The sequence below is a fragment of the Abramis brama genome, assembly GCF_963993115.1.
Source record: "Abramis brama genome assembly, chromosome: 24".
NCBI classification, from domain to species: Eukaryota; Metazoa; Chordata; class Actinopteri; order Cypriniformes; family Leuciscidae; genus Abramis; species Abramis brama.
In genome coordinates, this window is record NC_139986.1 from 8,346,841 (window position 1) to 8,363,523 (window position 16,683).

Genomic DNA, 16,683 nt, shown 5'->3' on the forward strand with positions numbered 1-16,683 from the left:
AAGAATAATAGGGTGTTTGTCTGAGTTTGATCATTTGAGAGGATTAGATTCTTTTGTTAACTTGCCAATCCACAGCGAGCGCCATTCATCCAAAGGAGAAAACTAAAAACACTAAGTGATCACAACTCAATTGTATTCCTTTTTTGTATTTACTTTGGTTCATTTTGGTAAGAAAGTATATCCCAAAATAAAGAAACTAAAAAAATATGAAAAAAAAAAAAGTGAAAGAGGAAGACCAACCTAAACAGGGGAGGGTGAGGGGCATTTAAAGAGAGAGAACAAGTGAGTTATAAATAGTTGGGAAAGAATAAAAAGGAGGAGTTTTAAAATAAGGAAGAACTTTGGTTAAAGGTAGGACAAAGGTTGTTGTACATTGTTTTCCCGTCATGAGAAAAAGGAGAAGTGGCAATAAAACAAGTCATTATCAGTCAGCAGAGAGGGAACAGAGGCAGAGAGAAGCGACAGAAACCAACAGTTTAGAGACTAAATACACATTAAAGCTGTCATGTGTGAACGCTGTAGTGCCAACAGGCTTGACTAGTTCTTTCAGAAACAAATTTTGAATGCAAGGGTTAATTAGGAAAAACTGTTTACTTTGACTACACATACCGGGTTGATCATGGAACGAGTTTTGACTTTAGTTTTGCTGTGTGCTGTTTCTGCATCGGTAAGTCACTCTTACTCTATATACATATATTCTTACTCTATACTCCATAGCCATATGCAACATGACAAATACACCTGTGGACGATACCAGCGAAATAAAGCATATCAAAGTCAAAGATTAGCTCTGTTTATAAAGACTTAAAGACTTGTATAAATACAAAGGGAAACTAAGAGTTAATGTAACTCTTCAAGTATACTCACAATGGCCTTGGCAAAAGGTTAATAAAAGTTTAGGAACAGTAATGTTTTTTGTTTTTTTTTAATAATAATACTTTTATTCAGCAAGCATTCATTCATTTGACCAAACTGACATACCGACTATAATGTTACAAAAGATTTCTATTTCAAATAAATGTTGATCTTTTGAACTTTCCTTTCATCAAAAAAGTATTAAAATAGTAGTTTTTCATACTGATGGTAATAAGGAATGTTTCTTGAGCAATGAATCAGCATATTAGAATGATGAGCTGGTTTGCAGTGATGAGTAATGATACTGACATTTTTGACACATACCAAACTTTTGAACTGTAGTGTGTGTGTGTGTGTGTGTGTGTGTGTGTGTGTGTGTGTGTGTGTGTGTGTGTGCGCGTGTGCGTGTGTGTGTGTGTGTGTGTGTGTGTGTGTGTGTGTATGTGTATGTGTGTGTGTGTGTGTTTGGAATACAAAATACTGTTTGTATTTTATAGGGTCTGAAAACAAACAAACAAGTGTAATTTGTATTTGATTAGTTCAGACAACCCCAATTTTCTCACACATGGGCATCTAACATTTGGTTACTGAATTTTCTGCTAGAAAATATGAAGTATGGTTGGACTCGATTCCAAAAAAAAGAAGTGATTTTTCAATTCCGAGGCATTCAGAATTGAGAGTCGAGTCCAAGGTTTGAAGTCGAGTCCACCCCAAGTAATTAAGTCTTCAGAAGAGCCAATTTAACAGTAGTGCAAATAATCAACTAATATAAAAGCTAATCCAGACATCAATTGTTCACACAGTGTTAGCAACTTGACTGTTTCTGATTTAATTAGGGTTATATATTTATATTGTCTTACTAGAAATTATATTATTTGCCTGACAGATATTATTTGTTAACTATTTATAATTCATACTTTCAATTTATTTAAAATATGTGCATCTTTTTGTATTAAATTTAGCACTATGGAATGAAACTATGACTTCATTATGACTTCATGAACAATGAATATGCCATCCATCCATCCATTTTCCAAGCCACCTGTCCTTTGTGGGGTTGCCAGTTGCAGCGTTTCAGTCTGGGAACTTTCTGTTCAGAGGCGACAGTACTACTCATTGAGGCGCCACAATGAATCACATTTTCACAATTTGACGTGTTATTTTCACAAATCAACTTTTCATTATCAGTTCAAGTTTCAGTATTTGTAGTGATGCAACTGGCCCACACTGGTTTAAACAGTCCTTAAAAATCACATATAATCTGTCTCACACAACTCAGTAATCAATAAAAACTGGAAATAGTTTGGAATCCATCCTTCGAATCAAATCTGAAACTGAATCAAGTCAAAAAGTTCTGGGAGTAAGGTAAGGTGAGGATGTGATGGTTGATTCTACAAAAAAACAAAAAAAAAAACATAATTGAAGCACTCCTATTGTGCTATTTTAAAGGTTACTAATTTTGCCTCTTACAATAAGTTTACATGCATCCAAGGTAAAAAAATTTTCTCAAAGAGTTTTAAATGATTCGTTCGTAGTTTCAATTTCCTCTTAAAGGATTAGTTCACTTCAGAATAAACATTTCCTGATAATTGACTCACCCCCACATCATCTAAGATATCCATGTCTTTCTTTCTTCAGTTGAAAAGAAATTAAGGTTTTTGAGGAAAACATTCCAGGATTTTTCTCCATATAGTGGACTTTAATGGCAACCAACGGTTTGATGGTCGAAATTGCAGTTTCAATGCAGCTTCAAAGGGCTCTACACGATCCCAGTCGAGGAATAAGGGTCTTATCTAGCGAAACGACCGGCCATTTTCTAAAAAAACAAACATTTATATACTTTTTAACCACAAATGCTCGTCTTGCACTAGCTGTGATGCGCCACACATTACATAATCATGTTGAAAGGTCACGCGTGACGTAGGCGGAAGTACAGGCCTAGTGTTTACAAAGCGAACATGCAAAGACTAAGTTAAACGCCATTTAAAAAAAATAAAATAAAAGGTAAAACAATGATGTTGGACAATTTTGAAGTTGGAGGAGAAAATTAGATGGAGTTTTTCGCCCTACTCTACCTTTTTGATCCGTAATACTAGTGACCTTTCAACGTGATTAGGTAATGCGTGACATATCGCAGCTAGTGCAAGATGAGCATTTGTGGTTAAAAAGTATCTAAATGGGTTTTTTTGTGTTTTTTTTAAAGAAAATGACCAATCGTTTCGCTAGATAAGACCCTTACTCCTCGACTGGGATTGTGTAGAGCCCTTTGAAGCTGCACTGAAACTGCGATTTCAACAAAGTTGCCGTTAAAGTCCACTATGGAGAAAAATCCTGCAATGTTTTCCTTAAAAACCTTAATTTCTTTTCGACTGAAGAAAGAAAGACATGAACATCTTTCTTGGATGATGTGGAGGTGAGTAAATTATCAGGACATTTTAATTCTGAAGTGAACTAATCCTTTAAACCCCTCGTTTCCGCGAGCCTACTCTGCTCTGATTGGTCAGAAGGGCCAGTCTGTTGTGATTGGTCTACCGCTTACAGCGCGTGTCGGAGCTTCTTCAGCACTTGATACATACAACCGGCGTATAGCGTCATAGAACGTCTCTGAAAAGGTTCACGCCCACTTTTAGGGGAAAACAATCCGGCGAGCGCCATTATAGTATCGGATTGAGGACGTGTACTAACCCTTACAAACATGTAATTTGTATTTGTATTTAATTAAATTCTTCCACACAGTATTTTGTATTTTTATTTTATTTTAAATACATTTCCATGTATTTATGCCCATCTCTGCCTGCCATCATCATCATCAATATTTTGCTGTTATGGAAATATCATGAATTACGGATGATGCTATCGAAAGCTAAATCAGGCTAGTTGTATGGCTGGACAGAAAAGTGCACTCAGTAGCTACTCTAAATATAAAGACATAATATTATACATTTAAAGATGTTTACTTCTTAAAACCGAAGTAAAATCATTCACTGGCTACCTGGTGACTCGATGAGGTACGAGTAAATGTCCGGGTAAGACACTTCTGGCCAATGGGTGGGGTTGTTAGACCAATTTGACGCTGGTAGAATGAAAGGGACATGTTTTTTAAGTTGCCCAAATTAAGTTTATAAATGTATCGTTCACGCTCTATGGAAGGCAGGGTGGACATATAATTACTCGACATATTTCATCTAAGTGATTTCTGAAGTTATACACGTCTGCCGGCTGTGTACGGATGTTGTTTTGTGTCTGGCTTGTTTTCCCCTAAAAAGGGGCGGTTACGAGATTGACAGTTAAGTTCCCGGATGTGCCGGTTGTATGTATGCACCGTGATGTGAACAGTATGGAGTTTTCCGTATCAATTCGAGTCCTCATCCTTTTGAAGTGCATGCAAAGTGGATTTGCAGCGCTGAAAACAGCGTCTTCTCGACACGTCGAAAACACGAACCAAACTCTTCCAAGATAGACGTTGGTCACGGGCAGCCAATGAAGACCATAGACTGGTCTATGTCACATTATGCAAATGTGTTACATTGTTACATAGGTCCAGTGTTTTTTTAGTGTGTGTGTGTGTGTGTGTGTGTGTGTGTTTGTGATTTCTTATTTCCTACTAGGCAAAGGAAGCAGTAGTTGAAATATAAAGAGACATTTATATAATCATCTGTTAAATATTGTTCTTTGCATTAAGAATAGGTCCAGATATATTTCAGCCTAATAATTTCACTGAATGGTCAATTTTACATAAATGTTGTGTATTTTCAAGATACAAAATACTGTATTTATTTTTATTGTAAGTACATTTTTCATGTTTTTGTGCCCATCTAAATGGCATGTGTTGAGATCAAAATTCTGTGGATTCATATTTTATATTTATGGGTCTAATGTTTCACTCCTGAAATACCATCCCAGACCAAAGTCCTGAATATAAATGATAGCCAGGAATTCTGTATCTGTTATGATTCAGCTGTAATAAGGTCTTACTGTAATGGTTATGACTTTATTGTCTATGACCTTTTACGCTCTTCGGTGCAGAAGGCATTTAAAACAGAATGTAATCATTTTATGACTAAATATACTGGATGTGCTGTAACTTTCAATCAGGCCATTTATTCTAAACATAAAAAAACATCTTATGATGCAATATAATATTTTATTTAGTTGGCTCTTCTGAAACAGGTTATCAGATAGTGAAGCCAGTGTCCAGCATAATGGGACTCTTTCAATACTTATAAAAAGCATCTCAGGATTCAGAATAAACTGATTTTGTAAAGGGTGGCTGTTTTGAAGAAGCTGAAATACAAGACTATTCATTTGTGCGTGTACATAATTCTACATAATGTTCTAAATAACTCATATACCTCCTCTTTTTATGATCCTAGTATTTCAAAAAGCTTATACAATAGTGAATGAGAAGAGGCGACTAAACTTTTTAGTACAGTACTTTCAAACAAGCTGCCACTTCATCATGCACTATTTTTGTCATGCGATAGCTATTTGTTGTGTCAACATCTTTCCTGGTGCTGTTTTCAAATTGATTTCCATGTTACGGTGGCTTGTCAAAGAGAATCATTTATAGATTGTTTCAGTGACACGTCCAGATAGGTGGTTGACATTTACTTTTTAGTCAGGACAGTTTTGAAATGTCAAATGGAAAAAGAGATGTTTAGCATATAGTTAATGATAAGCTGTTGGTAATATTATGCAAATATATTTTACTGTATTTTATTTGCTATACCACTGTGCGCGTTTGTGTAGCTCAGTGTCATGAAACATCAGACGTCATTCACACAATGGCTTTTGTGTTTGATTTTACATGTATATCAGCAATATTGCGATTTCAATTTGCATCTGTCACAAGTAAACACATTCTGAACATTTTATTGTGTTTGTAATAATGACCTAAATGAACTTTAAAGAGTTCATTTGAGTAATTCTAGAGATATTTTGGTAACACTTTACAAATAAGCTTTCATTTGTGAACATTACTAAACTACCCCCCAGTTTCACAGAAAATTAAGTCTTAAGCCTAGTCTAAATGCATGTTTAAACTGTCATAACTGAAAGCAACTTTTACTGACAGATCTTAAAATATGTCAGTGCCATTGTTTTGTCTCAAGATGCACATCATTAATGTTTTTTTTTTCTTTTTTCTTTTTTTTTCTAGGGCACGTTTATAAAAGCTATTCAAATGTCCTAACTGAACCAAGGCCAAATCCTGGCTTAATCTGAACCCTGTCTGTGAACCAGGCCTAAACTAATTAACTCTTTCTTTTTTTTTAAGATTAAGTGCATCATCAGATGTTAGCCAAGTGCTCATGGAAAAGTTATTTCTTCAGCTGTTCTCTTGGGAAGATAATTCACCATCGTAGTGAATATGAGAGTTAGGAAGAGTGATTTTTTGCTGTTCACTCACTGACCACATCAGGAATTTCTAAATGAATAGGGTGTAGATTCAGCAACAGTACCAAATGCAAGCCACAGTGACTTAAACTGAAGTCCCCTTTAAGGAAAGTCAATTCACTAGACGGCAATATTTCAGGAGTGCAAGACTGACTCCTATCTACTTGAATGAGGAAATAACAAAATGTCAAAAACTGCTTGCCAAACTCAATTTCAATAACTTTCAAATCAGCAATAAAATCTGACATCAATCTTAAGCTCAAACTACATTAACAAGTGTATATTTCAGGTCAGTCAATGCGCATGTGCAACCCTAAGCATGAGGTAAAAAAAAAAGAAAAAAATTATTGCTTGAACAACAATTACAAAACAGAAAAAAAAAAAAAAAGAAAAAAAAAATGCCAGGGTTAAGGATACAAAAATATAAAATACAAGAAAGTGCGTAAAAATAAAACTAAATAATAGACCAAACAAACAATAAAAGGCTTCTTAAATGTTTTCAATAAATGAATGGTCTGAACAGCATTTTTGTTCGTACTGTCCTTTAATGGAAACCATTTCATTTTCTAATTCTTTCAATACCACAGAAAAAAGTACCACAGAAAAAATCTTTCAATTCCAGACTCTTTTCATATTAAAAAAAAATAAATAAATGTGTTCGAATAACAAAAGAAAGTTGCATTCCAATTTGTCATTTATAAATTTAGAAACTTCCCACCATAACCTCTTTGTATATTGACAGTGCCAAAAAATATGAGGTACAGTTTGGTTGCAAGAAACAAAATTAACAATTTACATCTATGTCTTTGTTAAACTTGGATAGAAAATGTTTAGCTGGGTAAAATTTGTGCAATATCTTAAATGAAATTTCCTTGACCTTATTTGTAATAATATATTTATAAGGTAACAGCCATACCTTACTCCAATTAATAGGTCCAATAAACCTTGACCAATAGGAAATGACATGTGGTTTACTCACTTCTTCCTTTTGAAAAAGGGAACGTATAACCTTATTATTATTTTTGCTTGTCAAAAAACTAATTTTACCACAGAACGTATCATCTCACAAAAAAGAGACACACGTTTAGAGAATGAAATACCTCTACATAAAGAGACAACAATAGCACCAATTACAGAGGAAAATTGTTTAGGGGAAACAGGGAAGTTGAAGTATGAAAGGGATTCATCATAATACCCTTGATAATTTAACAACTGTCCAACCAAAAAGACACCCTCGTCAAACCAAGTTTACAAAAATATATACTCTTATGCTTGTACAAAATATTACAATTATTCCAGATGTAATAATGATGTGGTGAAAAATTATGCTTGTAAATGAACTTCCAAGCCCAAAGTGCTTGCCTGTGAAAAGCTGACAGTTTAACTGGAAGTTTTTCGATTCTGTAATCACACATACCAATTTTGAAATCATATTACACACAGAATTAGTGTTTTATTAGAAAATATTTCAACCAGTTAATTTTGAAGGTGTTATTTAAAATAGAAAAATCAAATTAATCAAGCCCACCATTATTATATGAATTTTCTAATATAATGTATACGTTTTTTCCACAAAAAGTTCAGCATTATTTGATCAGTTATCTTATTTATTTTATTATCTGAATGTATCGAGGTAGCTACATAAGTAAGCCTAGAAATGCCTTCCGCTTTAGCCAGCAAAACACAACCTTTGAGAGACAAGTCCTTCTGTAACCAAATATTAAATCTGTTCTTTACTTTTTCAATCACAGGGTCAAAATTTTGTGAGATTCTCTCCTGCTCATTTTTAGTAATAACCATACCCAAATAAGTTGGAGCATCCTTAAAAGGAATATTAATTGTTCTGGCATGGCAACTTTTTAAAGCAAACAGTTCACATTTTTGTAAATTAAGGCAGAGACCCGAGGCACTGGAAAAAAATGTCAATGGACTTGACAGCTGACTGAATTTGATCAACATTTTTCAAGAAAAGTGCTGTGTCATCAGCCAACTGACTTAGGACACGTCTCTCTTCAACTTGAATTCCTTTTATGTTGCATGATTTAATGAAGTGACAAAATGCCTGAGCAACAATGAGAAAGACTTAAACAGAAACTGGGCAACCTTGTTTAACTCCTATTTCCAGATCAATCTTTGTGTAGTGCCATTATTTAATTTCACAGAACTATTTCCACCTGCGTAAAGAGTTTAAAGAAATAAGCCCCAAACCCAAAGTGTTCTCAACAGTAAAACATAAAAAAAATAATATATAAAGCCATCATCTTTTATAAGGTCAGAATAATCAATAAGATCAAAAATAAGTCTGATATTATGAAATATATGTCTGTTTCTCATAAACCCAGTTTGATTTTCATCAATAATGGAATCTAATACTAATTTGAACCTTTGAGCAAAGACATGAGCAATAGTCATTATTCAACAGACTAATGGGTCTCCAATTATCAATAATCAACAAATCTTTCTTGGGCTTAGGAATCAAACAAATTATAGCTTGCGTCATGGTTGTAGGAAGCTGTGAGCACTTTAATCTTTCAGAGTATACTTCAAAAAGAAACTGGGCAAGAGTCTCAGAAAACTGCTTATAGAACTCAGTAGTAATTCCATCGTTACTGGGTGATTTATTACATTTTAAACATTCAATAGCTTGCTTAATTTCCGTAAGTTATTGGGAAATCACATAACTTTTGGTCCTCTTCTGTAATTGTTTTTACATTCTTTGTTTACAAAAAGATGTCATATTATACTCACTGAATTTAGAAGTGTATAAATTAGAGTAATAATTATAGCAAAAGCTAGAAATCATGTCAAAATGATCTGTAATAGATCCATTAATATTAATTTTAGAAACAGAATTTAGTTTAGCCCTTGACTTTTCAAGGTTAAAAAAATAAGCAGACATCTGCTCTCCATGCTCTAACCATTTCTGCCTTGATCGAATAAAGGCTCCTTGTGCTTGCATTCTGTACATATTATCAAGCTCATTTTGCAGCTCTGTTAGACGCAATCTCTGTCCTTCCAACAGGTCCACAGTGGGAATGTTAGAAATGGATAAGATTTCACTAACAACTTTCTCTTCCACAAGACGTTGTGATTTAACTAATGTGCTACTAAACTTCCTCAAATATTTTCCAATTTCAAATTTTAATAGTTCCCAATTTTGACTAAACAACCCTTCCTTTTTGGCTTTAATCCAATAATAATGAATGAGTTCTTCCAAAGTTTCCAATATGAATGATACTTGTTACAATTTGTGTTTGGAGAAATATTAATTTTGATTAATATGGCCTTATGGTCAGTTAATGGTGTTGCCATAACATTAACAGAAATATTGTTCCCATCAAAATGGTTAGAGACAAGCAAAAAATCAATCCTAGAACGTCTTGAGCCATCCTTGTTACTCCAAGGATACACAATAAATGTAATTTTGAGTTTACATCTCACATTTCTGACTGTTTTTCCTCACATTTCCGAGTTTATATCTCACAATTCTGTGAAGGAAAATATTAATTGTGAGCTATTTTCTCCGAATTGAAAATTGCGAGATATAAAGTCAGAATTGGGAGATACAGATTTTATAGGTTTAAATTTCATACTGTAACTGTAGGGCTAATACATTCTGTCACCTATGAACCACATATGTAGACCTATTTGTTTATATCAGATTGATGGTTTAATCATTGCAGGTTTCATCAGTCCAGTCTGTTTGTTTAATGCTTGCAATCATAAACGTCTGTGTTTAGCTTTAAATGTGTCTCTTCGACCACGGTATTCTATAAAAATTAAGATCATCTTCTTTTGCATTCCATTTCTGACATCCAAAGGAAAAAGAATGGATATTCTTATGTTTTAACTTACACAAGACATTTTTTTTCAATTTGCCCGTTCTCACGTATTACCCGTTTTTCTGCCACCACAATGCGTACAAAGTGGCGTAACTTTGACCTCAGCTCCCAAACGGTCTATTGACAGTTGGCCATTATTTAGTAGACGAGACTATAAAGCCGCCATATTGTTGCAATCTGAAGGCTGCTTCCTAGTGAGGCTGTGTTCACTGTGTTAAACTTGGCAGCTTGTGAAGATATTCTAAGAGAGGTGTAATATGGGTTTAATGATTGGACATTAGGGTGAATGGCTAAAAGAGCACAGCAGAACTGACAAGAGCCTGGACAAAGACTTGTGATGTGATGGATAAGATGGAGTTGTCTCCAAGTTTCTTTGCTGGCCTTGATGGGGTTATTGTTAATAACCCATTGTTGCATTAAGATTTATACAAAAGGTTTTATTTAGCTCTATTTTTTTTTACTCATTTAAAATTCTTAATTCATAATATGAAAATTACTTAAAGATTATTCAATTCAATTTGATGGAATTTTACCATACAATTGAAATTAGTAAATATTTTTTTTAAAAGGCTTTTTTTTGTGTGTGTTGTTAGTTTATGTGTGCCCATATTTTATATCAGTGCTTCACAAAGCTGTCCTGCATGGGGACCCCCACCTCTTCACATATTGTATGTCCCCTGATTCATCTCGTCAGTTGAAAAGTAGAGACTCCAAGCGTTGAATTGGGTGTGACTGATGAGGGAAACGTACAAAATGTGCAGAGCTGGCTCCATAGGACCAGGATTGAAAACTATTGAATTTATCACTCTCATTTTTATATAACAGTTAATGTTAGTAGGCTGGAATATCTAGAATTTATTAACACAATGATTGTTTTGAAATTGTGTTTCTTCATAGAATATTTGATTATTTAATGAATGTAATTTCTTCCCCTTAGGGACAAAAACCCGCTGATGTTAAAAATGTTTCAGTAACTCCAACAGAGACTAACTTAACATTCCAGTGGGATATAGTCGACAGCAACAGAAGTTACAGTTATAAACTGATGAAAGGCAGTGAAAAAATCAGTACGATCCCTGTAACAGGAGAGGATTCTGTAGTAACTTATACTGTCTCATCTCTGTCTCCTGGATTTAATTATTCCTTTACAATTTACACTGTGTTTGAGGGGATTCAGAGCAATGGATTTCCTTTCTGGGCTGTAACTGGTAAGTGAGTCATTAAGGTTTTTGAATATATAAAGTGTTTTCTCTGTAGATTAACTTAAGAATTGTGGTAATATAAAGTTCAAATTCTCCTACATTAAAATTTAAATAGACTTATTTAAATATATATATATATATATATATATCATAATTATTTAAATGAAATGCCTTTAAATGTTATTTTAAATTAAGTTATGCATGTATATAAGGAATATAGTTAGCACTGCTTATTTGTGAGAACTTCAATGATTGACAATATTGCATTCAGATTTGGGAACCAGTAGCATGTTGTACACAAATGTTGCTAGAGCTTTTCTCTGCACTAACTTCACACAGGCTCTTACTGTAATTCAGAACAAATACAAAGTGGTTCCATTATCTAATGTGATTTGAAAGACGTGCTTGTTCAGTCTCTCTTTAAAATAAATATTGATTTCTTGATTTATTTTTTATTTTTTTAATAATGCAAAAATATACAGACATTTGTAGATGTGATTTCTAATAGGCCAATTTCTGTCTCTTTCTTCTTCAGTTCCATCTAATGTTGGGAGTGTTTCGGTCGTCGATCGGGAAGAGACTAAAATAACATTACAATGGGAAAAAGTCAACAACGGTGCCAATTACACTTATGAGCTGAAAAAATTGGATACAGACGAGCCTCCAATACATATATCACCAACTGATTCTTTAGTGGAACATAATGTCACGTCTCTGTCTCCAGGGACTGAATACTCATTTACACTCTATACTGTGTTTGGAGAAGTGAAGAGCAGTGGATACAACTTCTCCAATGTAACCGGTGAGTCTCAAAACATCTGGTCTGTCGCAAAGACCAAAGTCTGTGTGACAGACAAAACAACTGCTTCTGACATTTCTCTCAGATTCTGAATTAGGATGCAATTCTTTATACAATGTGTAACCTTGCTGAACCTTTTATTGTCAATAATTTGACAAAACATATGTTTACATTAGCAAGTTAGATAACAACTGTGTGACAAATCAGCTGAATTTGCAACATCAGTGTAAAATGCATCACAGAGAATGGTTTAATTTTACAAGGCATAAAAAACGACGCACAATGGATGTTTCAGTGCCTGTGTTCGAGTATAAATGAACAGGACTCACATGTATTATATTGTGAGCTCACATAGCAGGACATTTGAGGGAGATTTACATGTTAAATATTAGATGTAAAATGTAATAAATGTGAAGTTTTGATGCTGTTTTGATCATCTCCATATTTAATGATGTTGTATTTATCTAACTGTTCAGCGATTTCATATATCTACTGTTTTCGCTGGGGTTTTCGGCTCCCTCGGCACCTGTGTATTTTTTGGTTTATTCGCGCCTGGCACTGAGGCAAAGTTCGCGTTAGCACCTGAAAAGTCTCCCGTGTGTTGTGGTCTTAAAAAGATTGTCTAACATCTACATTAACTCAATTCTGGTCAAGATAAAAAAGACAGAAACGGCAATTGTGAGCAGGGTGGCCAAGCTTCGGCCAGTAGCATTAACATAGCCATTATGTAAAGACTGTGGGCCCTATTTTAACGTTTTAAGCGCATGGTCTAAAGCGCACAGCACAAGTGCACTTAGGGCGTGTCCGAATCCACTTTTGCTAGTTTAACAAGGGGAAAAATGGTCGGCACACCCGACGCATGATCTAAAAGGGTTGTCTCTATTAAGGAGTAATGGATGTTTTTGGGTGTAGTGTGCAAAAAACAATCAGAGTCTCATCTGTCATTCCCTTTAAAAGCCAGTTGCACTCACGCCATGGCGGACTCGTAATACTGAATTTTTATCGCTTCCACGTGGCCACGCGAACCGGAATTATCCCGACAACGCTTTATCTGTAGATATAGGTAAACACACCTCTTTTTCAGACCAGCACACCCATGGGCGCACAAATGGGCGCAAATGCATTTGCTATTTAAACAACGTGTCAGAGGACATGAAAATTATAACTGCGTCGGACTGAAACTAGCAAAAAACACTGTGGGCCCTATCTTGCACCCAGCGCAATTGACTTTGTCAACTGATGCATGTATCATTCCTATTTTGCACCCGCGCACAGCGGACTTTTCCCTCCACAGACGCACGTCGGTTAACTAAGAAATACACTTGCTCTCCCAGGGGCGGTTCAGCGCAAAGAGAAGGCGTGTTCCGGCGCAAACGTTCCCTCATGCTATTTTACAGGTTAAGAAAACAATTCTGCCACTGACCGAAAAAAACTAGTTTAAAGTCAGTGGCGCGTTGCGCATGTTATTCATATGCTATTTTAAGGGCGCATGCTTGGCCATAATCAATGTAGGCCTTCCGTGTGCACAACGCGCATACACTTTAATTCTCTCATCTACACAGAAGCAGCAGTTTTCATTTTTGCAAATCATACATTATTACGATAGATAGATAGATCCGCCGTTATAATAGGAATCCGCTTTAGAACAAGCGCGCCTGCTCTTAAAGGGAATGCGAGATGACGCTCTGATTGGTTTATTTCACGTTACACCCAAACCACACCTATGAATAATGAAGCTACTTCAGACCAACCCATTTTAGATTTGCGCCGGGCGCAAGAGTCATTTATCCCGCCGGTATAATAGCAACAGCGACCAAGACCCGCCCACAAAGTTACTTGCGCTTTGCGCTTGACACTTGCGTTTCAGATCGTTAAAATAGGGCCCTTTGAGTCATAATACCCAGTGTGACCAGCTAGCAGTTAGCCTATTTAGGGGTAATCAGTCTTACTTTTCATTATCAAATTAGACCAATCGTTGCTTTTACTGACTTAAAGTTATAAACATTATGAAATGAAATTTGATGACTAACTTATAAAACTAGTCATAGCAGTTTATGCAATGGGTCCCTGATCACAAGTAGCCTTTCCAACCCAATCTCACAGCAATTCGTACGTATTTTACGAGTTGCCCAATTCGTATGAATTCATATCTAACCCCTTACCCCGCCACTAAACCTACCCTTCACTGGGGTTTAGACAAATTGTACGAATTAGCCACCTCGTAAAATACGTACGAATTGGTCGGGAGATAGCGTTGGCCTTTCCACAAGCCAAAGCAAATACCAATAGATGGTCATACACACACAAACACTCACACACAAATACCATTGGGGCAACACGCATTACAGTAAAATAATGCATTAATCATTAATTACACAACACAAGATGTAAGATTTAAAAAAGAAAACCTGATGTACATAACTGATAACAACAATAAGAAACACAATTAGGAAAGGGTAATATCATTACGGATACCTTTTGTTACAATTATAACAATACCAATATCGAAAGCGATACTGATTATTTCTGAAATGGGTATGTGATTTTTCAAAATAGTTTGAGTTTTTAGAAAATAAAGGTCATTTCAATAAAATGCAAATCACATCTACATGACACATATTGACCATTAATAACAAATGTATTACAAAAGCAAATATTAGCACAATTAAATAAAAAATATATATTTGTATCAATAGGTGTGAAAAAATAATGTGGAAAAATATTGTGATTAATTTTAACATAAAGTTGAATAAAATAAAATATCAACCACATAAAATGTGTGCACTTTCTTAAATATTTCTTAATATATCTTCTTAAACAAGCCATAATGTTTCGCAGCACGCTTGCTTATCTTGTGACGGGCCAGCTAAATGTCAAAGGTGTTTTGGTGTAAACATTAAAAAAAGTGGTAACACTTTACTTGAAGGGGTGTGCATAAGACTGACATGACACCTTCATAATCATGACATGGCAGATGTCATAAATATGAAGGAGGTCTTATGCATGTTTATGACAACTGTCATTAAGTGTCATTCGCTCAATTATGACATTTTTAATGCAAATATGACATTGTTTGAGATGTCTTTGTTATGACAACTTGACATAAACCAATACATCATAACCTGTCAGTGTCTTTGTCATGACAACTTGACATTACCAAGACAACATAAATTGTCATAAACAATGACATAGCAGATTAACTATCAAACTTAAGAAACCACTTAGCTTTATGGGTTAACATTTCATTAAACTGTCAGGTGGTTAGTTTTGACATTGGCTGTCATGAGGCCATTATAACTGTGTCATGAATGTTTTTCTTGACCTCAACTACAGTGGTACAAATTTAATTTGTCATTAAAATGTTATAATGGCTTCATGACAGCCAATGTCAAAACCAACCACATGACAGTTTAATGAAATGTTAACCCATAAAGCTAAGTGGTTTCTTAAGTTTGATAATTAATCTGCTATGTCATGTTTATGACATATTTATGACAGGTTGTGTTGTCTTAGTAAAGTCAAGTTGCCATAACAAAGACATCTCACACAATGTCATATTTGCATTAAAAATGTCATAATTGAGCGAATGACACTTAATGACATTATTCATAAACATGCATAAAACCTCCTTCATATTCATGACATGTGTCATGTCATGATTATGACGGTGTCATGTCAGTCTTATGCACACCCCTTCAAGTAAAGTGTTACCAAAAAAGTACTGAAAACATTTGAAAGTGATGCAGAAACTTTTAGTTACATAAGGAAGATACATTAGTAATGAATAAAACACTTCAGGTACTGCTTATTTGTGATCCCTTCATGTTCATTACTGACAATGTTAACATTTGCAATGTACAGTGGTCCAGAATGTATTTGGAAAGAATATTTGGATTTTAGAGGGAGCAGAGCACTTGCGTGTCATAATAACTCAGCCATTTCTTTTTTTTTTTCTTTTTTTTTGGGACAAAGAAAGACAATAATTTTGTATCGATGTAATTTACTCATTATTTTCACCTGGAATGTTACCATAATAACGCAGTATGGCATCCGTCAGCCTATTAGCTGTCCTTACAACAGGATTTTTTAGCCTATTGCTGTTAATATAACTGTTGCAAACAAGTTTAAAACTTGCCGTCTCTTCTTTAGGCCCTGCATGTAGTCACATTTACCTTACGTATCTACTATTAAACACATTGTAACTTATTTATTAAACTTCAAATGAAATGTATAACAAAATGCTTGTAATATATCCCAAACATGAAAAAAAGAACTTAAATGACTCTTTTTATATGTTTACTCGAACTCTCCTGCCATCTAGCTTTAAAATGAATTGCAAGGATTCACCACCCTGGGTCATATGACCATAAACAATAAGATTACTTCCTTGATGTGACGTTGCATGTACCCTTTACTAACCGATTTGTGGAAAGGGCCCTTCCTGAAGGGATTCAGGTGTTCGCTGTCGTTTGGAACGCCCTTATTAATGACGTCCCCTTCCAAAAGTGCCCTTCAAAGACACAAAAACACCATTTGGAATTTGCCTAAATGCTGCTAGAGCTTTTCTCAGCACTAACCTCACACAGTTCAT

General features: G+C 34.9%; 1 protein-coding gene across 2 annotated transcripts in view; it reads left to right on the forward strand.

The window, feature by feature from the left end:
- Positions 1–386: 386 nt before the first annotated feature.
- Positions 387–16,683, forward strand: part of ptprh (protein tyrosine phosphatase receptor type H) — a 30,397-nt gene continuing 14,100 nt past the window's right edge. For both annotated transcript variants that reach the window (XM_084103578.1, XM_084103579.1), the window contains exons 1-3: positions 387–667; positions 11,029–11,299; positions 11,829–12,095. In XM_084103578.1, the coding sequence (XP_083959704.1) occupies positions 620–667; positions 11,029–11,299; positions 11,829–12,095 (586 nt within the window). In that variant the 5' untranslated portion in view covers positions 387–619. The remainder of the gene's footprint in view (positions 668–11,028; positions 11,300–11,828; positions 12,096–16,683) is intronic.